The sequence below is a fragment of the Lethenteron reissneri genome, unplaced genomic scaffold (assembly GCF_015708825.2).
Source record: "Lethenteron reissneri isolate LAM-NWPU_2019-01 unplaced genomic scaffold, ASM1570882v1 scaffold_172, whole genome shotgun sequence".
NCBI lineage: Eukaryota > Metazoa > Chordata > Hyperoartia > Petromyzontiformes > Petromyzontidae > Lethenteron > Lethenteron reissneri.
This window is the reverse complement of record NW_026891465.1, coordinates 17,501-40,895: the sequence shown is the minus strand read 5'-3', so window position 1 is coordinate 40,895 and position 23,395 is coordinate 17,501. Positions and strand designations below refer to the sequence as shown.

General features: G+C 53.8%; 1 protein-coding gene across 1 annotated transcript in view; it reads right to left on the bottom strand.

The window, feature by feature from the left end:
• Window positions 1-23,395, bottom strand: part of LOC133339266 (histone-lysine N-methyltransferase 2B-like) — a gene marked incomplete at its 5' end in the record, with an annotated part of 60,485 nt that overhangs the window by 20,368 nt on the left and 16,722 nt on the right. Inside the window, 12 exons of the mRNA XM_061547404.1 lie at window positions 1,364-3,027; window positions 3,195-3,542; window positions 3,807-4,244; window positions 4,392-4,772; window positions 5,277-5,479; window positions 11,597-11,815; window positions 12,631-12,770; window positions 13,289-13,367; window positions 15,992-16,109; window positions 17,671-17,829; window positions 19,589-19,726; window positions 21,497-21,597. Of these exons, the coding sequence (XP_061403388.1) occupies window positions 1,364-3,027; window positions 3,195-3,542; window positions 3,807-4,244; window positions 4,392-4,772; window positions 5,277-5,479; window positions 11,597-11,815; window positions 12,631-12,770; window positions 13,289-13,367; window positions 15,992-16,109; window positions 17,671-17,829; window positions 19,589-19,726; window positions 21,497-21,597 (3,988 nt within the window). The remainder of the gene's footprint in view (window positions 1-1,363; window positions 3,028-3,194; window positions 3,543-3,806; window positions 4,245-4,391; window positions 4,773-5,276; window positions 5,480-11,596; window positions 11,816-12,630; window positions 12,771-13,288; window positions 13,368-15,991; window positions 16,110-17,670; window positions 17,830-19,588; window positions 19,727-21,496; window positions 21,598-23,395) is intronic.

Below are 23,395 nucleotides of genomic sequence, written 5' to 3'. Positions count from 1 at the left end.
ACATCGTCAACAGCAACATCGGCATCATCAACGTCATCATCTTCAGCATCATCATCATCGGCAACATCGTCATCATTGTCATCATCATCATCGTTGTCATCATCGTCAGCAACATCGTCAACAGCAACATCGGCATCATCATCAACAGCAACATCGTCAACATCGTCATCATCTTCAGCATCATCATCGGCAACATCGTCGTCATTGTCATCATCGTCATCATCATCGTCATCATCGTCGTCATCATCATCATCATCGTCATCATCGTCAGCAACATCGTCATCATCGTCATACTCGTCGTCAGCAACATCGTCATCGGCAACATCGTCAACATCATCATCATCGTCAGCAACATCGTCAACATCGTCAGCACCACCACCACCACACAGACACACGAGAGGAGACTAAAGACTCACAGCGACAGAGTGGCCTGGGGCTTACAGCTTCCCACACCACACCGCCACGCTCCCACGCCCCCTTCATTAATTTGTTCAGAAGAAGAGCCACTCCCTGTTGTTTGGCAGTCTCCTGCCCCGAGTAGAGGACTGTCCACCCCTCATGGTGGCAGGAGCCAGAGCCGGTCCACCGGACCTCCTGAATGCCACAGAGATCCAGGTGGTACCGGTCCAGCTCCCGACAGAGGAGTGGCAGCCTCTCCTCCGCAGTGAGCGTTCGAACATTCCACGTGGCCATCCGTTGTGGCTTTTCGTTGTTTCTGGAGGAGCCCCGAGGGTGAAGATTCAATCTCCTGGCTCCGCCAATTGTGGTTTGGCCAGGAGACGTCATGGACGCCTGTCTCCCCGGGGCCTCCGGCACACGCTTATTAATTAGATATTTAAGTCGTGGTTTAGTGGTAATGAATTGAAGGTGGAGGTGTTACCAGCCCCTCGCACCCGTCCAGAGCCCCCGTTTAGCCGCTGCGGTGGTCACAAATGCCATGTAGGGAAAGGCCAATCGGAATTGGCCCTCCCCCCCACAGCACTGTCCACGACAGCATTGCCCGTCCGGCACCACACACACACACAGAGACATGCAGATACACACTCAGACAGACACACACACAGACACACTCAGACAGACACACACACAGACACACACACACACACACAGACACACACACACACACACACAGACACGCACACACACACACACAGACACACACAGAGACATGCAGATACACACTCAGACAGACACACTCAGACACACAAAGACACACAGACACACACACACACACACTCAGACACACACACACACACTCAGACACACACACACTCAGACACACACACACACAGACACACAGACACACACAGACACACACAAACACGCACACACAAGCCACACAAACACACATCTCCTCACTCACCCGTGCTGCGTCCCCGCTGCCCCAGACTCATCGCCACCAACGCCACCGCCACCTCCGCGGGCGCCAGCAGCGACCTCGTCCCTCCACCTCTTCTTGCCCCTCGCGTCTCCCGCAGCAGCAGCAGCAGCAGCTGGAGCCGCAGCAGGAGGCTGCTGCTGCTGCTGCTGCTTCGAGGGCAACGGCAGGAAGTCGCCGCCGGCGCGGAAGACTCGGCAGAGCGATTCCAGGCCCAGCTGGCAGCTCTCCGCCAGCTTGCCCGCCGGGGCAAACGACGACACCGGCGACGGCGCCGGCATCGGCGCCCTGGCGTTTGACGCCTTCTGCTGCTGCAGCTGCTGCTGCTGCTGCTGCAGCTGCTGCTGCGTCGGCGGTGGCTGCTGCTGCTGCTGCGGTTGTTGTTTGGGCTTCGGACGCCTCGTGGTGGTGGTGGCGGTGGTCGTGGTGGTGGTGGCGGCGGCGGCGGCAGCTGCCAGCGCCGCGCCAAACGGGTTCCACAGGGAGGAGGCGGTAGTGGCGGTACCACCACCACAACCGCCGCCGCCGGGTGCTAGCCGCCCACATCCTGCTGCTGCTGCTGCTGCTGCTGCGGTGGTGACGCCTGTGCCGACGCTGGTGGTTGTGGTCGTGGCGCTCATCATCGTCGTTGTGGTGGCGCCGCTGCCGCCGAACCCGGAGCAACTCCGCGACGGATCCGGCGCCGGCGGTGGAGGGAGCGCCGGCCTGGCGCTGACGCCGTAGAGCCCCGGCATCGTGGCAAACTGCTGCCGCAGCTGCTGCTGCAGTTGCTGCTGCTGTTGTTGCTGCTGCTGCAGTTGCTGCAGTTGCTGCTGTTGTTGTTGTTGCTGCTGCTGCAGTTGCTGCTGTTGTTGCTGTTGTTGCTGCTGCTGCTGGGTTTTGGCAGTGCCGGGAGGCGGCGGTGGCGGCGGCGACGGACCGACCGCCGGCGCCGGCTGCGCGAAGTTGAGCGGCGAGCCGACCGCCAGGAAGCGCAGCATGAAGTTGCCGGCACCGCCGCCGCGGTCAAAACCAGCGGCGGCCTCGGGCGACATCATCAGCTGGTGCTGCTGCTGGTGGTGCTGGTGCATCATGGACGAAGGCAGAGAGATGATGGTGACGTTGGAGTTGCCGGCGGCCCCCACGCCGGCGCCGCCCACGCCGGCGAGCAGCTGGTGCTGGTGGTACTGCCGGTGCTGGCTGCCGAACAGCACCAGCGGCTGCGGCATCGCGAGCTGCGCCGGCGTCGGCCGCGACGCCGGCTGAGCGGCGCCGTCCGGCAGCTTGCCGAGGACGGCGCCGGCGCCGGCAGAGGAGGAGGAGGCGCCGGGGACACGAGGCTGGCGCCGGAGCCGTCGGCCGAGACGAGGAAGACCCGGGGCGGGGGGAGGTTCGGGGGCGGAGCGTCGGGCGGCGCCGGCGAGGGAACCGCCGAGGTCACCGCCGGCGCTCCGTGGCCGTTGGGGAGCGCGGCCGGGAACGGCGGCGGTGGTGGTGCGAACGACCAGGTGAGGCCCGGCGAGGAGAGCGTGAAGATCGGCGGCGGCGCGGTGAACGGGACGACGCACGCCGCCGTCGGGAGGGCCCACGTCGCCGTGGAAGGAGCCGCAAGTGTCGGCGCGGTCGCCACGGTAACCGCGGTCACCGCGGTAACCGGAGTTTCCGCAGTCCTTGAAATTGCAGCGGTCCCCGTAGTCGCCACGGTAACCGCGGTCCCCGTAGTCGCCACGGTAACCGAGGTCCCAGTAGTCGCCACGGTAACCGCCGCGGTCGTCACGGTCCCCGAAGTTTCCACATTACTTGAAGTTGAAACGGTCCCCGTGGTCGCCACGGTAACCGCGGTCGCCACGGAATTTTCCCCTGGCCCCTCCTCCTTCTCCTCCTCTTCCTCCTCGCGCAAAGGGTTGCCGTGGCGAGTTGCCACGGCGACAGCCGCGGCTGTGGCAACTGCCTCCGCCTCCGCCGCCGCAGCCGGAACGCTCCGACTACGGCGACCAATCGGCTCCGCTCTCCCCACGACGCCGGAAACGCCGGAACCGCCGCCGCCGCCACCACGGGCGCTGCCGGCGCGGCAGTCGAGGCTGTGGGTGCGGCGCAGCTGCCGGCCGCTGGCGGCGGCGGCGTCATCCCCGGTTCGCCGGAGGTCCACGAAGCTCGACTGAAGTTTGGGGTCGGTGAGCAGCAGCTGGGCAATGGAGACCGGCAGGTGGAGGGAGGTGGTGGTGGCATCGCCGCCGTGGCCACTGCCAGCCGCAGAAGTAGCGGCAGAAGTAGTCGCAGAAGTAGTGGCAGAAGTAGCCGCAGAAGTAGTGGCAGAAGTAGCCGCACAAGTAGCGGCAGAAGTAGTGGCAGAAGTAGCCACAGCGGCGTCACCGGCAACACCGCAACTACCGGCGTCATTAGCGGTGGCGGTGGCACCGTCACCGTCAACACCACGAGCGTCGGAGGCCTTGACGGCCGTCGTCCCGGCCGCACGTCGCTCCATTGCCGCGACCGCCGCCAGTGACACCACGACCGGCGCCGGCGTCGTCGTCGTCGATGCGCCGGCGCTACCGGCACCGCTGCCGCTCGCGGACGCCGCCTCGCCGTCACCGTCGCCAGCGCCGTTGTCCTCGCCGTCGTCGTCCGCGCCATCGACCTGCCCGCCGATCCGCGTCTCCCCCTCCGCCGGTAGCGGCGGCGGCGAGCGACGATCGCCGGCGGTGACGGCGACTTCGGAGAAGACGAGGCGCGGCAAAGCGGAGTAGCGGCCACCGCAGCCACCGCCCTCGTCGTCGTCCGAGGAAGGAGTCGGAGCCGACAGTGCCGCCGGCGCCGCATCGTTGTCATCACCCTGCTGTAGCTGCTCATGCTGCGGCTGTTGCTGTAGCAGCTGCTGCTGCTGTAGCTGCTCATGCTGCTGCTCCTGTTGCAGCTGATGCAGCTGCTGCTGCTGCTGCTGTAGCTGCAGCTGCTGCTGTAGCAGCTGCTGCTGCAGCATCTCGTCCAACAGGAGGTGGAGCTCCGGGTCGGCCAGCGCCGACGCCGCCGACACCTCCTCCGCCGAGGCCTCGTCGCCGTGGCGACCGGAGGGAAGGCCGCCGCCGCTGGGGCGGTACGGGAGCTGACCGGGCGGAGGGGCGAGGAGGGCGGCCGGGTGGGGGGCGACGCGCCGCTCCAGGTCGTCCTCCCTGTCCGCCGCCAACTCCTCCAACGCAAACTGGTACCTGGCCGAAACGACGGACCCCGCCGTGGCCGCCGGGTCCCGCGGCGACTCCGCCGACATCTCCCCGACGTCGGCGGGGAGCGGCGCGAGAGCCTCGCCGCCACCGCCGCCCCCCGCCCCCCCGATGGACATGGCCACGACGCTTAGCAGCTGCAGGTCGGGAGAGCTGAACGGGGCGAGCGCCGACAGCTCGCAGTCCGGCTGGTGCTGCTGGTGGTGGGCGGTGGTGGTGGTGGGGGGAGATTGGTGGGGGGGCAGCTCCTCGTCACCCGTTGGAGGATGATGAGGAGCGGGAGGCTCGGATTTTCCACAGAGGGCATTCAGAGGCCTTGCCTGATGCTGCTGCTGATGTAGCTGCTGCTGCTGATGATGATGTAGCTGCTGCTGATGATGATGATCGTGGTTGAGCAGCCCGACCAAATCAAGGCAATCGGCCAGCCCCTCGTCAACGGAGACACCGACACCACCACCAACAACACCAACAACACCAACAGCACCAACACCACCACCACCGACACCGTCACCACCGCAAGGCAGCAGCGAGTGCTCGCTGCTCCTGTGCAGCTCAGGCTGCTGAGTTAGACTCCTGCCCAGTGGCGTCCCCTTCTCCTGCAGCTGCTGCTGCTGCGGCTGCTGCAGCTGCTGCTGTTGCGGCTGCTGCTGCTTCTCCTGCTGCTGCTGCTGCAGGTGGTGATGGGCGACGGGCATAGCCACCAAAGTCGAGCCGGACGACGCAGACGACGAGGAGGACGAGGAGGACGAGGAGGAGGAGGCGATGGCGGTGATCCGCGGTGGCCGTGCCGGCGCCGGCGGCGACAGGAGGTAGTGCGGTTTGCGTGCGGGGATCCGCCGTCGCACCGGGGAGACCGACTCGTCGCTGACCATGATGATGTGAGACGCTCGGCGGGGCGGGCTCCCTGGGGAGGCACGCGGGGGGGGGGGGGTTGTAGTGTATAGTGTGTAGTGTAGTAGTGTATAATGTAGTAGTGTGTAGTGTATAGTGTAGTGTAGTAGTGTATAGTGTAGTAGTGTATAGTGTAGTAGTGTATAATGTAGTAGTGTGTAGTGTAGTGTATAGTGTAGTAGTGTAGTAGTGTATAGTGTAGTAGTGTATAATGTAGTATTGTATAGTGTAGTGTATAGTGTAGTGTATAGTGTAGTGTATAGTGTAGCAGTGTATAGTGTAGCAGTGGAGAAGAGTAGGGTAGCAGTGGAGAAGTGTAGGGTAGCAGTGGAGAAGTGTAGGGTAGCAGTGGAGAAGTACAGGGTAGCAGTGGAGAAGTACAGGGTAGCAGTGGAGAAGTACAGGGTAGCAGTGGAGAAGAGTAGGGTAGCAGTGGAGAAGAGTAGGGTAGCAGTGGAGAAGTACAGGGTAGCAGTGGAGAAGAGTAGGGTAGCAGTGGAGAAGTGTAGGGTAGCGGTGGAGAAGAGTAGGGTAGCAGTGGAGAAGCGTAGGGTAGCGGTGGAGAGGTGTAGGGTAGCAGTGGAGAAGAGTAGGGTAGCAGTGGAGAAGTACAGGGTAGCAGTGGAGAAGAGTAGGGTAGCAGTGGAGAAGAGTAGGGTAGCAGTGGAGAAGAGTAGGGTAGCAGTGGAGAAGTGTAGGGTAGCAGTGGAGAAGAGTAGGGTAGCAGTGGAGAAGAGTAGGGTAGCAGTGGAGAGGTGTAGGGTAGCAGTGGAGAAGAGTAGGGTAGCTGTGGAGAAGTGTAGGGTAGCTGTGGAGAAGCGTAGGGTAGCAGTGGAGAAGTGTAGGGTAGCAGTAGAGAAATGTAGGGTAGCAGTGGAGAAGAGTAAGGTAGCAGTGGAGAAGTGTAGGGTAGCAGTGGAGAAGAGTAGGGTAGCAGTGGAGAAGTACAGAGTAGCAGTGGAGAAGAGTAGGGTAGCAGTGGAGAAGTGTAGGGTAGCAGTGGAGAAGTACAGGGTAGCAGTGGAGAAGTACAGGGTAGCAGTGGAGAAGAGTAGGGTAGCAGTGGAGAAGTGTAAGGTAGCAGTGGAGAAGTGTAGGGTAGCAGCGGAGAAGTACAGGGTAGCAGTGGAGAAGTACAGGGTAGCAGTGGAGAAGTACAGGGTAGCAGTGGAGAAGCGTAGGGTAGCAGTGGAGAAGAGTAGGGTAGCAGTGGAGAAGAGTAGGGTAGCAGTGGAGAAGAGTAGGGTAGCAGTGGAGAAGTACAGGGTAGCAGTGGAGAAGTACAGGGTAGCAGTGGAGAAGTGTAGGGTAGCAGTGGAGAAGTGTAGGGTAGCAGTGGAAAAGTACAGGGTAGCAGTGGAGAAGTACAGGGTAGCAGTGGAGAAGCGTAGGGTAGCAGTGCAGAAGAGTAGGGTAGCAGTGCAGAAGAGTAGGGTAGCAGTGGAGAAGTGTAGGGTAGCAGTGGAGAAGTGTAGGGTAGCAGTGGAGAAGAGTAGGGTAGCAGTGGAGAAGTGTAGGGTAGCAGTGGAGAAGTGTAGGGTAGCAGTGGAGAAGAGTAGGGTAGCAGTGGAGAAGAGTAGGGTAGCAGTGGAGAAGAGTAGGGTAGCAGTGGAGAAGTGTAGGGTAGCAGTGGAGAAGTGTAGGGTAGAAGTGGAGAAGAGTAGGGTAGCAGTGGAGAAGAGTAGGGTAGCAGTGGAGAAGAGTAGGGTAGCAGTGGAGAAGTACAGGGTAGCAGTGGAGAAGAGTAGGGTAGCAGTGGAGAAGAGTAGGGTAGCAGTGGAGAAGTACAGTGTAGCAGTGGAGAAATGTAGGGTAGCAGTGGAGAAGTGTAGGGTAGCTGTGGAGAAGCGTAGGGTAGCAGTGGAGAAGTGTAGGGTAGCAGTAGAGAAATGTAGGGTAGCAGTGGAGAAGAGTAAGGTAGCAGTGGAGAAGTGTAGGGTAGCAGTGGAGAAGTGTAGAGTAGCAGTGGAGAAGTGTAGGGTAGCAGTGGAGAAGTACAGGGTAGCAGTGGAGAAGTACAGGGTAGCAGTGGAGAAGAGTAGGGTAGCAGTGGAGAAGTGTAGGGTAGCAGTGGAGAAGTGTAGGGTAGCAGTGGAGAAGAGTAGGGTAGCAGTGGAGAAGAGTAGGGTAGCAGTGGAGAAGTGTAGGGTAGCAGTGGAGAAGTGTAGGGTAGCAGTGGAAAAGTACAGGGTAGCAGTGGAGAAGTACAGGGTAGCAGTGGAGAAGAGTAGGGTAGCAGTGCAGAAGAGTAGGGTAGCAGTGGAGAAGTGTAGGGTAGCAGTGGAGAAGAGTAGGGTAGCAGTGGAGAAGTGTAGGGTAGCAGTGGAGAAGTGTAGGGTAGCAGTGGAGAAGAGTAGGGTAGCAGTGGAGAAGAGTAGGGTAGCAGTGGAGAAGAGTAGGGTAGCAGTGGAGAAGTACAGGGTAGCAGTGGAGAAGAGTAGGGTAGCAGTGGAGAAGAGTAGGGTAGCAGTGGAGAAGTACAGGGTAGCAGTGGAGAAGTACAGGGTAGCAGTGGAGAAGAGTAGGGTAGCAGTGGAGAAGAGTAGGGTAGCAGTGGAGAAGTACAGGGTAGCAGTGGAGAAGTGTAGGGTAGCAGTGGAGAAGTGTAGGGTAGCAGTGGAGAAGAGTAGGGTAGCAGTGGAGAAGTGTAGGGTAGCAGTGGAGAAGAGTAGGGTAGCAGTGGAGAAGTGTAAGGTAGCAGTGGAAAAGTGTAGGGTAGCAGTGGTGCAGTGTAGGGTAGCAGTGGAGAAGTGTAGGGTAGCAGTGGAGAAGTGTAGGGTAGCAGTGGAGAAGTGTAGGGTAGCAGTGGAGAAGTGTAGGGTAGCAGTGGAGAAGTGTAGGGTAGCAGTGGAGAAGAGTAGGGTAGCAGTGGAGAAGAGTAGGGTAGCAGTGGAGAAGAGTAAGGTAGCAGTGGAGAAGTGTAGGGTAGCAGTAGAGAAGTGTAGGGTAGCAGTGGAGAAGAGTAGGGTAGCAGTGGAGAAGTACAGAGTAGCAGTGGAGAAGTGTAGGGTAGCAGTGGAGAAGTGTAGAGTAGCAGTGGAGAAGTGTAGAGTAGCAGTGGAGAAGTGTAGAGTAGCAGTGGAGAAGAGTAGGGTAGCAGTGGAGAAGAGTAGGGTAGCAGTGGATAAGAGTAGGGTAGCAGTGGAGAAGTACAGGGTAGCAGTGGAGAAGTACAGGGTAGCAGTGGAGAAGTGTAGGGTAGCAGTGGAGAAATGTAGGGTAGCAGTGGAGAAGTGTAGGGTAGCAGTGGAGAAGTACAGGGTAGCAGTGGAGAAGCGTAGGGTAGCAGTGGAGAAGAGTAGGGTAGCAGTGGAGAAGTGTAGGGTAGCAGTGGAGAAGAGTAGGGTAGCAGTGGAGAAGAGTAGGGTAGCAGTGGAGAAGTACAGGGTAGCAGTGGAGAAGCGTAGGGTAGCAGTGGAGAAGAGTAGGGTAGCAGTGGAGAAGAGTAGGGTAGCAGTGGAGAAGTACAGGGTAGCAGTGGAGAAGTGTAGGGTAGCAGTGGAGAAGAGTAGGGTAGCAGTGGAGAAGTGTAGGGTAGAAGTGGAGAAGAGTAGGGTAGCAGTGGAGAAGAGTAGGGTAGCAGTGGAGAAGAGTAGGGTAGCAGTGGAGAAGTACAGGGTAGCAGTGGAGAAGTGTAGGGTAGCAGTGGAGAAGAGTAGGGTAGCAGTGGAGAAGTGTAGGGTAGCAGTGGTGCAGTGTAGGGTAGCAGTGGAGAAGTGTAGGGTAGCAGTGGAGAAGTGTAGGGTAGCAGTGGAGAAGTGTAGGGTAGCAGTGGAGAAGTGTAGGGTAGCAGTGGAGAAGAGTAGGGTAGCAGTGGAGAAGAGTAGGGTAGCAGTGGAGAAGTACAGAGTAGCAGTGGAGAAGTGTAGGGTAGCAGTGGAGAAGTGTAGAGTAGCAGTGGAGAAGAGTAAGGTAGCAGTGGAGAAGTGTAGGGTAGCAGTAGAGAAGTGTAGGGTAGCAGTGGAGAAGAGTAGGGTAGCAGTGGAGAAGTACAGAGTAGCAGTGGAGAAGTGTAGGGTAGCAGTGGAGAAGTGTAGAGTAGCAGTGGAGAAGAGTAGGGTAGCAGTGGAGAGGTGTAGGGTAGCAGTGGAGAAGTACAGGGTAGCAGTGGAGAAGTGTAGGGTAGCAGTGGAGAAATGTAGGGTAGCAGTGGAGAAGTGTAGGGTAGCAGTGGAGAAGTACAGGGTAGCAGTGGAGAAATGTAGGGTAGCAGTAGAGAAGCGTAGGGTAGCCGTGGAGAAGTGTAGGGTAGCAGTGGAGAAGCCAGCAGAAAGCGGCTGGAGTGTGACGGAAAAGCCGATCAAGAGCGGCTGAGTGTGACGAAAAAGCCGATAAAAAGCGTCTGAGTGTGACAGAAAAGCCGATAAAGAGCGGCTGAGTGTGACGAAAAAGCCAATAAAAAGCGACTGAGTGTGACGAAAAAGCCAATAAAGAGCGGCTGAGTGTGACGAAAAAGCCAATAAAGAGCGGCTGAGTGTGACGAAAAAGCCAATAAAGAGCGGCTGAGTGTGACGAAAAAGCCAATAAAGAGCAGCTGAGTGTGACGAAAAAGCCAATAAAAAGCGGCTGAGTGTGACGAAAAAGCCAATAAAAAGCGGCTGAGTGTGACGTAAAAGCCGATAAAGAGCGACTGAGTGTGACGAAAAAGCCGATAAAGAGCGACTGAGTGTGACGAAAAAGCCAATAAAGAGCGGCTGAGTGTGACGAAAAAGCCGATAAAGAGCGGCTGGAGTGTGCCGGAGAGAGTGTAGATATGAGTCGGCAGAGTGAGAGACGCGGAGCGAGCGGAGAGCGCGGAGGAGGAATGTTGATCGGTGTTAGCGGAATAAAGTGACAAAGAAAAGCAAGAAGCTGTCGTGTAGAGTTCAGCACTACATATACACGTGGTGATGGGCAAGCAGGCGAGGTCCGAGCTGGAAAGGAATTCCATCTCCGCACGCGAGCACGTCAGCTGTGTTAATGTGGCGACGGAAGCTCATTTCATGCTAATCTTTCTCTCTCCCTAATCTCCCCCATGAACACAGCCGACGTGATTTTTCGATTTAAAGCTTCCGTGACTGCAGGGATTCATCTTCTTGGTTCTTTCGGTAAAGTCACGTAGAAGGGAAGTAATACAATAATAAAAATAAAACATAATAAAATAATTCTCACGACGTTTCGGCTACAACGCAAGCAGCCGTCCTCAGGTGAAGAACAGCGTATATTAACGCTGCCAAGCTTGGTGGTGTTCATTCAGATGCTGTCTTTCCGACAGACTTGTTCTCCACCTGAGGACGGCTGCTTACGTTGTGGCCGAAACGTCGTGAGAATTATTTTATTATGTTTTATTTTTATTATTTTATTACTTCCCTTCTACGTGGTGACTTTACCGAAAGAACCAAGAAGACAGCTGACGTGGTTGCGTGCGGGAATGGAATTCCTTTCCAGCTCAGACCCCGCCTGCTTGGCCATCACCACGTATATATAACAACCTCGTTGCTGTAGAGGCTGTCTCGCTGTGTTTATTCCTGCTTCAGCAGTTCCACTGCTGGATGATTTTTTCCGCCTGAGGACGCTTGTGTTGCGATCGAAACGTCGTGATTTGTATATTTTTAGTTTTATTTAATTTTCTACCTACGTGACTTTACCGAAATAACCAAAGAGTATAGTGTATAGTGTAGTGTAGTAGTGTTTAGTGTAGTAGTCTATAGTGTAGTGTAGTAGTGTGTAGTGTAGTAGTGTGTAGTGTAGTAGTGTAGTGTAGTAGTATATAATGTAGTGTAGTAGTGTATAATGTAGTGTAGTAGTAGTATATGATGTAGTGTAGTAGTATATAATGTAGTGTAGTAGCATATAATGTAGTGTAGTAGTATATAATGTAGTGTAGTAGCATATAATGTAGTGTAGTAGTATATAATGTAGTGTAGTAGTATATGATGTAGTGTAGTAGTATATAATGTAGTGTAGTAGTGTATAGTGTAGTGTAGTATATAGTGTAGTAGTGTATAATGTAGTGTAGTAGTAGTATATAATGTAGTGTAGTAGTAGTATAGTGTAGTGTAGTAGTGTATAATGTAGTGTAGTAATATTTTATGATGTAGTGTAGTGTATAGTGCAGCGTATATTTGCTGCCGTGTGTGTGTATCCTCACCAGGGTTTTCGTACGAGGCCACAGCAGCGGCCTTTGCCGCAGCGACTCCGCCGTCACCACCGCCGCCGCCGCCGGCGCGAGGAGACCCCGGGGACTTGCCGATTGCCGGAGCCTTGCCGCAGGCCTCGGCGGAGGGCCCAGCCTCTCCGACGTTGGCGGCCGCGGCGGCCGCCAAAGTCGCCAGCGCCGGCACCGTCTCGACCGTCCCGGCCGCGTCGTCTGGTCCACGGGGAGGGGAGGGGAGGGGGAGTCAGAGCGTGCGGTGAGGGAGCCCCACGACCCCCTCTCGCGCACGCCGCATGGAGGACACCGCAAGCCGTCCCGGCTGCTGCGGCGTCGTCAAGGTGCCGCCGGTGCCGCTGGCGCTCGCCAAGCCGTGAGACCGACCCCCGCTGGGCAAGACGGTCACGGGGAGAGCTGCCCCCCCCCCACGCGTGGACCCCCACTACGACTACATAAGACTGGACACCCCCCCCCCCTGTGCCTGTACGTGCGTGGTGCTCACCCCGTGTGTGCCTGTGCGTGTGTGTGCCTGTGTGTGTGCCTGTGTGTGCCTGTGTGTGTGCCTGTGTGTGCCTGTGTGTGCGTGGCGCTCAGCCCCGTGTGTGCCTGTGTGTGTGCCTGTGTGTGTGCCTGTGTGTGCCTGTGCGTGTGCCTGTGTGTGTGCCTGTGTGTGCCTGTGTGTGCGTGGCGCTCAGCCCCGTGTGTGCCTGTGCTCACCCCGTGTGTGCCTGTGTGTGCCTGTGTGTGCCTGTGCGTGCCTGTGTGTGCCTGTGTGTACCCCGTGCATGTGTGTGCCTGTGTGTGTGCCTGTGTGTGCCTGTGTGTGTGCCCGTGTGTGTGTGTGTGTGCCTGTGCTCACCCCGTGTGTGTGCCTGTGCGTGCCTGTGTGTGCGTGGCACTCACCCCGTGTGTGCGTGCCTGTGTGTGCCTGTGTGTGCGTGCCGCTCACCCCGTGCGTGCTTGTGCGTGCCTGTGTGTGTGTGCGTGTGTGTGCCTGTGCCTGTGTGTGCCTGTGTGTGCGTGCCGCTCACCCCGTGTGTGCGTCTCCGTGCTGTGTGACTGGGTGCTGTTCACGTCCGGAGCCGCGGGTTTGGGTCGGAACTCGAGAATGCGGCAAGTGTAGACGCAGCGGCGCCCAGCGTGGACCGTGCTCCAGTAGACGCGACGACACCTACACACAGACAATTACATGCATTAGCATCATCTTAGATAAGTACGTATTTTTTCATTTAAAAAAGATTTTTTATTATTTTTCAAGACCCCGACATAAACAGCAGTGTCTATGTGTGTGTGTGTCTATGTGTGTGTCTATGTGTGTATGTGTGTCTATGTGTGTGTGTGTGTATGTCTGTGTGTGTGTCTATGTGTGTGTGTGTGTGTCAATGTGTGTGTGTCAATGTGTGTGTGTGTCTGTGTGTGTATGTCTGTGTGTGTATGTGTCTATGTGTGTGTGTGTCTATGTCTGTCTGTGTGTCAATGTGTGTGTGTGTCTGTGTGTGTGTCTATGTGTGTGTATGTCTGTGTGTGTATGTCTGTGTGTGTATGTGTGTCTATGTCTGTGTGTGTCAATGTGTGTGTGTCTGTGTGTGTCTGTGTGTGTGTGTCTATGTCTGTCTGTGTGTGTCTATGTGTGTGTCTGTCTGTGTGTGTGTGTCAATGTAATGTGTGTGTCTAAGTGGTGTGTCTCACGTGTATCCAATGGGGTAGAGGAAGCCATCGCACTCGGACAGCTCTGTTAGGACTCCCAGGGCATCGATAGTGAGAGAGCCTGCAGACAGATACACACACAGACACACACACACATAGATACACACACACATAGACACACACACAGACACACACATAGACACACACATAGAGACACACACACACATAGATACACAGACACACACACACACACATATATACACACACAGACACACACATAGAGACACACACACAGACACACACAGACACAGGCACACACACAGACACAGGCACACACATAGATACACACACACAGACACACACATAGATACACACACACAGACACACACACACAGACACACACACACAGATACACACACACACACACATAGACACAGGCACACACATAGATACACACACACAGATACACAGACACACACACATAGATACACACACAGACACACACATAGATACACACACACATACACACACAGACACACACACAAGCACACACACAGACACAAACATAGACAACAACCGCCATTCGCAAACCTGTTACTGGGGGTCAGAGATTGGATCATAGTTTTTTTTCCCCTAATGATGGTAATAGGTGTGGCGCTGCAGGTTACTTTTTTGATGGAATTAAATAGTGATTTGTGATTGCGGGCCACTGAGGCAGATTCCATCTATTCAGCAACCCGCGACCACCACCCATCCTTGCAGCGCCTTACGGCTCTCCGAACCTCCGAGCGAAGGCTGCGGTAAGCCTCCTCATTCTCCGACGTGGGATGCTGTAGCCGATGAGAGTGGGCCTGTCGCTGTTTCTCAGCCAGCCTGAACACCTCCTCTGTCAGCCAGGGTCTCTGGGGAGGTCTGGACCGCGTACCCAAAGCAGCCATTGCAGCTGCATGAGTCACAGTCCTAAACCTCGCCCATTTACCCTCGACATCAGGTGGAGTGGGGGACGATGCCAACCCCAGCTGCAAGCGATGATGAAATTCTTGCTTGCAACTTTCATCAGCTAACTGAGACCAGGCCACTTTTGGTTAAAATGGGATCCTGGGTGTACACCCACCACCGGAGTGGAAGAAAGGCAGGCGCATCTTACAGATGACTAGTCGATGGTCAGAGGACAGATCAGCTCCACGGTAGGTCCTGGTGTCAAGGACATGGGTTCGCATCCGCTGGTCCGTCACTATGTAGTCCAGCAGATGTTCTTGCTTGGACCCGGCATGCATCCATGATGTTGTGTGGATGCGCTGATGCCGGAAGAGCATGTTGGTAATTACAAGCCCATGGGCTGCACAAAAATCTAGCAGCCTCCTACCGTTGTTATTGAGCTGATCTGGCCCATGCCTTCCAATCACTCCAGACCAGGTGCCAGCATCATGACCAACTCGGGCATTGAAGTCACCCAACAAGATGACTCTGTCCCGAGGGGCCACTTTAGCTAGCGCCTGTGACAGGAGGTCATAGAAGGCATCCGACTCATCGGCTTTGCCTGTATCCCTCCACGGATGTTCGTCTTCGGTGGGGGCATAAGTAACCACGACCACCACTCCTCGCCTCTGGTTGATGGGAAGGCGAGCCCAAAGTAGCCTGGGGCTTACAGCTTCCCACACCTCACCGCCACGCTCCCACGCCCCCTTCATTCTTTTGTTCAGAAGAAGAGCCACTCCCTGTTGTTTGTCAGTCTTCTGCCCCGAGTAGAGGACTGTCCACCCCTCATGGTGGCAGGAGCCAGAGCCGGTCCACCAGACCTCCTGAATACCACAGAGATCCAGGCGGTACCGGTCCAGCTCCCGACAGAGGAGTGGCAGCCTCTCCTCCGCAGTGAGCGTTGAACATTGCACGTGGCCATCCGCAATGGTTTTTTGTTGTTTCTGGAGGAGCCCCGAGGGTGAAGATTCAATCTCCTGGCTCCGCCAAATGGGGTTTGGCCAGGAGACGTCATAGACGCCTGTCCCCCCGGGGCCTCCGGCACAAGCTTATTAATTAGATATTTTAGACGTGGTTTAGTGGTAATTTATTGAAGGTGGAGGGGTTACCAGCCCCTCTCACCCGTCCAGAGCCCCCATTTGGCCACTCTGGTGGTCACAGACGCCATGTAGGGAAAGGCCAATTGGAATTGGCCCTCCCCCCCACAGCACTGCCCACGACAGCGTTGCCCGTCCGGCAACACGAGGAGGTAGGAGGTTGTTTTACCGGATACAGACACACACACACACACAGACAGACACACACGTAGACACACACACATAGACACATAGACACACGCAGAGACATAAACACACACAGAAACAGACACACAGACACACACACGTACGTGCGTGTGCGTGTGTACGGGCGTGTGTCTGCGCGTGTACATGCGTGCATGTCTGTGAAAGTCTGTGTGTGTCTGTGTGTGCGTGTCAATGCGTGCGTGTGTGTGCGTGTCTGTGCGTGCGTGTGTGCGCGTGCGTGTCTGTGTGGTCGTGTGTGTGCGTGTGTGTGTGCGTGTCTGTGTGTGCGTGTCTGTGCGTGTGTGTCTGCGTGTCTGTGTGTGCGTGTGTGTCTGCGTGTCTGTGTGTGCGTGTGTGTGTGTGCGTGTCTGTGTGTGCGTGTCTGTGTGTGTGTGTGTGCGTGTCTGTGCGTGTATCTGTGTGTGCGTGTCTGTGTGTGTGTGTGTGCGTGTCTGTGCGTGTATGTGTGCGTGTCTGTGCATACCGATGATCATCCGCACGGACTCCGGGCTGATGCCGTGGAGGAATTTCTTCTTGAGGGCCAAACCCTCGACTTGCACGAAGACTCGGCGAGACACGGCAAAGTCTCCCTCACACAGTGTCTACACACACAGAGAGAGACACACAGTGAGACACAGAGACACACAGAGACACACACACAGAGACACACACACACAGACACAGAGACACACACAGTGAGACACAGAGACACACACACAGACACAGTGAGACAGTGAGACAGAGAGGCACACAGAGACACACAGTGAGATACAGAGATACACAGAGAGTCAAACAGAGACACACAGAGACACACACAGACACACAAAGACATGCAGTGTGTGTGTGTGTCTGTGTGTGTCTGTGTGTGTCTCTGTGTGTGTGTGTCTGTGTGTGTGTCTGTGTCTCTCTCTGTGTCTCTGTGTGTGTCTGTGTCTGTGTGTCTGTCTCTTTGTGTGTGTGTCTGTGTGTGTCTCTCTGTGTGTGTCTTTGTGTGTGTCTCTCTGTGTGTCTCTGTGTCTCTGTGTGTGTGTCTGTGTGTCTGTGTGTCTGTGTGTGTCTCTCTCACCCGCGTGGTCACGAGCGAGGCGTGCCGGGTACAGAACACCTGCTTGTCCTGCTGGAAGCAGCACTGGGCGCGACGGGCACACATGTAGTGTCTGTGTCTGTGTGTGTGTGTCTGTGTGTGTGTCTGTGTGTGTGTCTGTGTGTGTGTCTGTGTGTCTCTCTGTGTGTCTGTGTGTGTGTCTGTGTGTGTGTCTGTGTGTGTGTCTGTGTGTGTGTGTGTGTGTGTCTGTCTCGTTGTGTGTGTGTCTGTGTGTGTCTCTCTGTGTGTGTCTGTGTGTGTGTCTGTGTGTGTGTCTGTGTGTGTCTCTGTGTGTGTGTCTGTGTGTCTGTGTGTGTCTCTCTCACCCGCGTGGTCACGAGCGAGGCGTGCCGGGTACAGAACACCTGCTTGTCCTGCTGGAAGCAGCACTGGGCGCGACGTGCACACATGTAGTGTCTGTGTCTGTGTGTGTGTGTCTCTCTGTGTGTGTCTGTGTGTGTCTCTCTGTGTGTGTCTGTGTGTGTCTGTGTGTGTCTCTGTGTGTCTGTGTGTGTCTCTGTGTGTGTGTGTGTGTGTCTGTGTGTGTGTCTGTGTGTCTGTGTGTGTGTCTGTGTGTGTGTGTCTGTGTGTGTGTCTGTGTGTGTGTCTGTGTGTCTGTGTGTGTCTGTGTGTGTGTGTGTCTGTGTGTGTGTCTGTGTGTCTGTGTGTGTGTCTGTGTGTGTGTGTCTGTGTGTGTGTCTGTGTGTGTGTCTGTGTGTCTGTGTGTGTCTCTGTGTGTGTGTGTCTGTGTGTGTGTGTCTCTCTGTGTGTGTCTGTGTGTGTCTGTGTGTGTCTCTGTGTGTCTGTGTGTGTCTCTGTGTGTCTGTGTGTGTCTGTGTGTGTCTGTGTGTGTCTCTGTGTGTCTCTGTGTGTCTGTCAGCCTGTGTGTGTCTCCTCTGTGTGTGTCTGTGTGTGTCTGTGTGTGTCTCTGTGTGTCTGTGTGTGTCTCTGTGTGTGTGTGTGTGTGTCTGTGTGTGTGTCTGTGTGTCTGTGTGTGTGTCTGTGTGTGTGTGTCTGTGTGTGTGTCTGTGTCTCTGTGTGTGTGTGTCTGTGTGTGTGTCTGTGTGTGTGTGTCTCACCCGCGTGGTCACGAGCGAGGCGTGCCGGGTACAGAACACCTGCTTGTCCTGCTGGAAGCAGCACTGGGCGCGACGTGCACACATGTAGTGGAAGTTGCTGGCACACGCCGTCAGGAAGCAACCCACGGTGGCACCCTGCTTCTGACAAAGCTCACAGCGCTACGGGGGGGTCACGGGGGGGTCACGGGGGGGTCACGGGGGGGGTCACGGGGGGTCACGGGGGGTCACAGGGGGGGTCACGGGGGGGGTCACGGGGGGGGGAGGGTGGGGGGGTGGTTAGAGAGACTTTCACACTGATCGTAGTGTCTAGTGTAGTGTCTAGTGTAGTGTATAGTGTAGTGTCTAGTGTAGTGTATAGTGTAGTGTCTAGTGTAGTGTATAGTGTAGTGTATAGTGTAGTGTATAGTGTAGTGTATAGTGTAGTGTCTAGTGTAGTGTATAGTGTAGTGTCTAGTGTAGTGTCTAGTGTAGTGTATAGTGTAGTGTATAGTGTAGTGTATAGTGTAGTGTATAGTGTAGTGTATAGTGTAGTGTATAGTGTAGTGTCTAGTGTAGTGTCTAGTGTAGTGTATAGTGTAGTGTATAGTGTAGTGTCTAGTGTAGTGTCTAGTGTAGTGTCTAGTGTAGTGTCTAGTGTAGTGTATAGTGTAGTGTATAGTGTAGTGTATAGTGTAGTGTCTAGTGTAGTGTATAGTGTAGTGTATAGTGTAGTGTATAGTGTAGTGTATAGTGTCTAGTGTAGTGTATAGTGTAGTGTATAGTGTAGTGTATAGTGTAGTGTATAGTGTAGTGTCTAGTGTAGTGTATAGTGTAGTGTCTAGTGTAGTGTCTAGTGTAGTGTATAGTGTAGTGTATAGTGTAGTGTATAGTGTAGTGTATAGTGTAGTATATAGTGTAGTATATAGTGTAGTGTATAGTGTAGTATATAGTGTAGTGTATTGTATAGTGTAGTGTATAATGTAGTGTAGTGTATAGTGTAGTGTATAGTCACCATGAGCTTGTAGTGTATAATGTAGTGTAGTGTATAGTATATAGTGTAGTATAGTGTTGTATGTAGTGTAGTAGTGTAGTATATAGTGTATTGTATAGTAGTAATGTAGTATATAATGTAGTGTAGTGTATAATGTAGTGTAGTATATAGTGTATAATATAGTGTAGTGTATAGTGTAGTATATAGTGTATAATGTATAGTAGTGTATAGTGTAGTGTAGAGTAGTGTAGTATATAGTGTAATATGTAGTGTAGTATATAGTGTATAATGTATAGTAGTGTATAGTGTAGTGTATAGTGTATAGTATGTAGTGTAGTGTGCAGTGTAGTGTATAATGTATAGTAGTAGTGTAGTATGTAGTGTAGTAGTGTAGTATATAATGTAGTGTAGTATGTAGTGTAGTGTGTAGTGTAGTGTGTAGTGTATAGTAGTGTATAGTGTAGTGTATAGTGTAGTGTATAGTATGTAGTGTAGTGTGCAGTGTAGTGTATAATGTATAGTAGTAGTGTATTATGTAGTGTAGTAGTGTAGTATATAATGTAGTGCAGTATGTAGTGTAGTGTGTAGTGTAGTGTATAATGTAATGTAGTGTATAGTATATAATGTAATGTAGTGTATAGTATGTAGTGTAGTGTGCAGTGTAGTGTATAATGTATAGTAGTAGTGTAGTATGTAGTGTAGTAGTGTAGTATATAATGTAGTGTAGTGTGTAGTGTAGTGTATAATGTAATGTAGTGTAGTAGTATGTAGTGTAGTGTGTAGTGTAGTGTGTAGTGTAATGTATAATGTAATGTAGTGTATAGTATATAATGTAATGTAGTGTAGTAGTGTAGTATATAATGTAGTGTAGTATGTAGTGTAGTGTGTAGTGTAGTGTGTAGTGTAGTATATAATGTAATGTAGTAGAGTAGTATGTAGTATAGTCACCATGAGTTTCCCGCGAGCGATGGCAGCGTGGACGTTCCTCAGCGCTCCGCCCGCTTCCTCCACCACCTCAGCGGACCAGAGAGCACAGTTCACGTGCAGCCACTCGTTCTGTCCTGCATACAACAGCCTGCCTGCCTCCTACACACACACATAGACACACACACACAGTCACACACACACACACAGAGACACACACACACAGAGTGCACAGTTCACGTGCAGCCACTCGTTCTGTCCTGCGTACAACAGCCTGCCTGCCTCCTGTAGTCACACACACAGTCACACACAGACACACACACACAGACACACACAGATACACACACACACACAGAGAGCACAGTTCACGTGCAGCCACTCGTTCTGTCCTGCGTACAGCAGCCTGCCTGCCTCCTGTAGTCACACACACAGTCACACACAGACACACACACACAGACACACACAGATACACACACACACAGAGAGCACAGTTCACGTGCAGCCACTCGTTCTGTCCTGCGTACAACAGCCTGCCTGCCTCCTACACACACACATAGACACACACACACACACACAGTCACACACACACACACAGACACACACACACACAGACACACACAGAGCGCACAGTTCACGTGCAGCCACTCGTTCTGTCCTGCGTACAGCAGCCTGCCTGCCTCCTGTAGTCACACACACAGTCACACACAGACACACACACACAGACACACACAGATACACACACACACACAGAGAGCACAGTTCACGTGCAGCCACTCGTTCTGTCCCGCATACAACAGCCTGCCTGCCTCCTGTAGTCACACACACAGACACACAGAGACACACACACAGATACACACAGACACACACACACACAGAGAGCACAGTTCACGTGCAGCCACTCGTTCTGTCCTGCGTAGAGTAGCCTGCCTGCCTCCTACACAGACACACAGACACACAGAGACACACACACACACACACAGTCACACACACACACAGTCACACACACAGACACACACAGAGCGCACAGTTCACGTGCAACCACTCGTTCTGTCCTGCGTAGAGTAGCCTGCCTGCCTCCTACATAGATACACACAGACACACACAGAGACACACACACACAGATACACACACACAGACACACACAGACACACACAGTCACACACACACAGACACACAGACACACACAGTCACACACACACAGACACACAGACACACACAGTCACACAGACACACAGACACACACAGTCACACACACACAGACACACACACACAGAGAGCACAGTTCACGTGCAGCCACTCGTTCTGTCCTGCGTACAACAGCCTGCCTGCCTCCTGTAGTCACACACACACACAGACACACACAGACACACACAGACACACACAGACACACACACAGAGCGCACAGTTCACGTCCAGCCGCTCGTTCTGTCCAGCGTACAACAGCCTGCCTGCCTCTTACACACACAGAGAGTCACACAGACACACACAGACACACACACACAGATACACACACACACAGACACACACACACAGATACACACACACACACACAGATACACACACACACACAGACACACACAGACACACACACACACAGACACACACAGATACACACACACAGATACACACACACAGACACACACAGACACACACAGATACACACACACACACACACAGACACACACAGATACACACACACAGACACACACAGACACACACACACAGATACACACACAGACACACACAGATACAAAATGCGGCGTGCGGTGTACAGTTCTGTGTACAGTGATGAGTGCTGTGTACAGTGTGGTGTAGTGTGGTGTACAGAGCTGTGTACAATGCTGTGTACAGTGCGGTGTACAGTGCGGTGTACAGTGCGGTGTGCGGTGTGGTGTACAGTGCGGTGTACAGTGCGGTGTACAGTGCACGCACGTCGGGCTGCAGGTCTCCGCACTCGAGGCAGAGGCAGCACTGGCGGCAGTCGAGGGCCGAGGGCGGCGGAGTGGAGCTCAGCCGCCACGGCGACACACACCCTGCACACACACAGTCACACACACACAGACAGACACAGTCACACACACACAGTCACATACATACATACACACAGTCACACAGTCACACACACACAGTCACACACACACAGTCACACATACACACAGACAGACACAGTCACACACACACAGTCACATACATACATACACACAGTCACATACATACACACACAGTCACATACACACAGTCACACACACACACAGTCACACATACACACAGACACACAGTCACACATACACACAGTTATACACACAGTCACACATACACACACACACACAGTCACACATACACACAGACAGACACAGTCACACACACACAGTCACATACATACATACACACACAGTCACACAGTTATACACACAGTCACACACACACAGTCACACATACACACAGACAGACACAGTCACACATACACACAGACAGACACAGTCACACACACACAGTCACATACATACACACACACACAGTCACACAGTCACATACATACACACACAGTCACACACACACAGTCACATACACACAGTCACACATACACACACAGATATATATATACAGAGGTCCCCTTGCCGATGCATAATACACTCACTCACTCACCCACTCACTCACCCACCCAGTCACTCACTCACCCACTCACTCACTGACCCACCCACTCACTCACCCACTCACTCACCTCACTCACCCACCCACTCACTCACCCACCCACCCACTCACCCACCCACCCACTCACCCACTCACCCACCCACCCACTCACCCACCCACTCACTCACCCACCCACTCACTCACCCACCCACCCACTCACCCACTCACCCACTCACCCACTCACTCACCCACCCACTCACCCACTCACTCACCCACTCATACTGTTGTGGTGAGTGTAGTGGTAGTGGTGAGTGTAGTAGTGGTGGTGAGTGGTGGTGTACTAGTGAGTAGTGGTGGGTGTAGTGGTGTAGTGGTGAGTAGTGGTGAGTGGTGGTGAGTGGTGGTGAGTGTAGTGGTGTAGTAGTGAGTGTACTAGTGGTGAGTGTAGTGGTGAGTGTGGTGTAGTAGTGGTGGTGAGTGGTGAGTGTACTAGTGGTAGTAGTGAGTGTACTAGTGTACTAGTGGTGAGTGTAGTGGTGAGTGTACTAGTGTACTAGTGAGAGTGGTGAGTGTTGGTGAGCTCCTCACCATTGTTGTTGCTGCTGCTGTTGGTGAGTGTAGTGGTGAGTGTACTAGTGTACTAGTGTACTAGTGTACTAGTGGTGAGTGTAGTGGTGAGTGTACTAGTGTACTAGTGGTGAGTAGTGTACTAGTGTACTAGTGTACTAGTGGTGAGTGTAGTGGTGAGTGTACTAGTGTACTAGTGGTGAGTGTAGTGGTGAGTGTACTAGTGTACTAGTGGTGAGTGTAGTGGTGAGTGTAGTGGTGAGTGTACTAGTGTACTAGTGGTGAGTGTAGTGGTGAGTGTACTGGTGAGTGTACTAGTGGTGAGTGTAGTGGTGAGTGTACTAGTGGTGAGTGTACTAGTGGTGAGTGTACTAGTGTACTAGTGGTGAGTGTACTAGTGGTGAGTGTACTAGTGTACTAGTGGTGAGTGTACTAGTGGTGAGTGTAGTGGTGAGTGTACTAGTGGTGAGTGTAGTGGTGAGTGTACTAGTGGTGAGTGTAGTGGTGAGTGTAGTGGTGAGTGTACTAGTGGTGAGTGGTGGTGAGCTCCTCACCATTGCTGCTGTTGCTGCTGTTGGTGAGTGTAGTGGTGAGTGTAGTGGTGAGTGTAGTGGTGAGTGTACTAGTGTACTA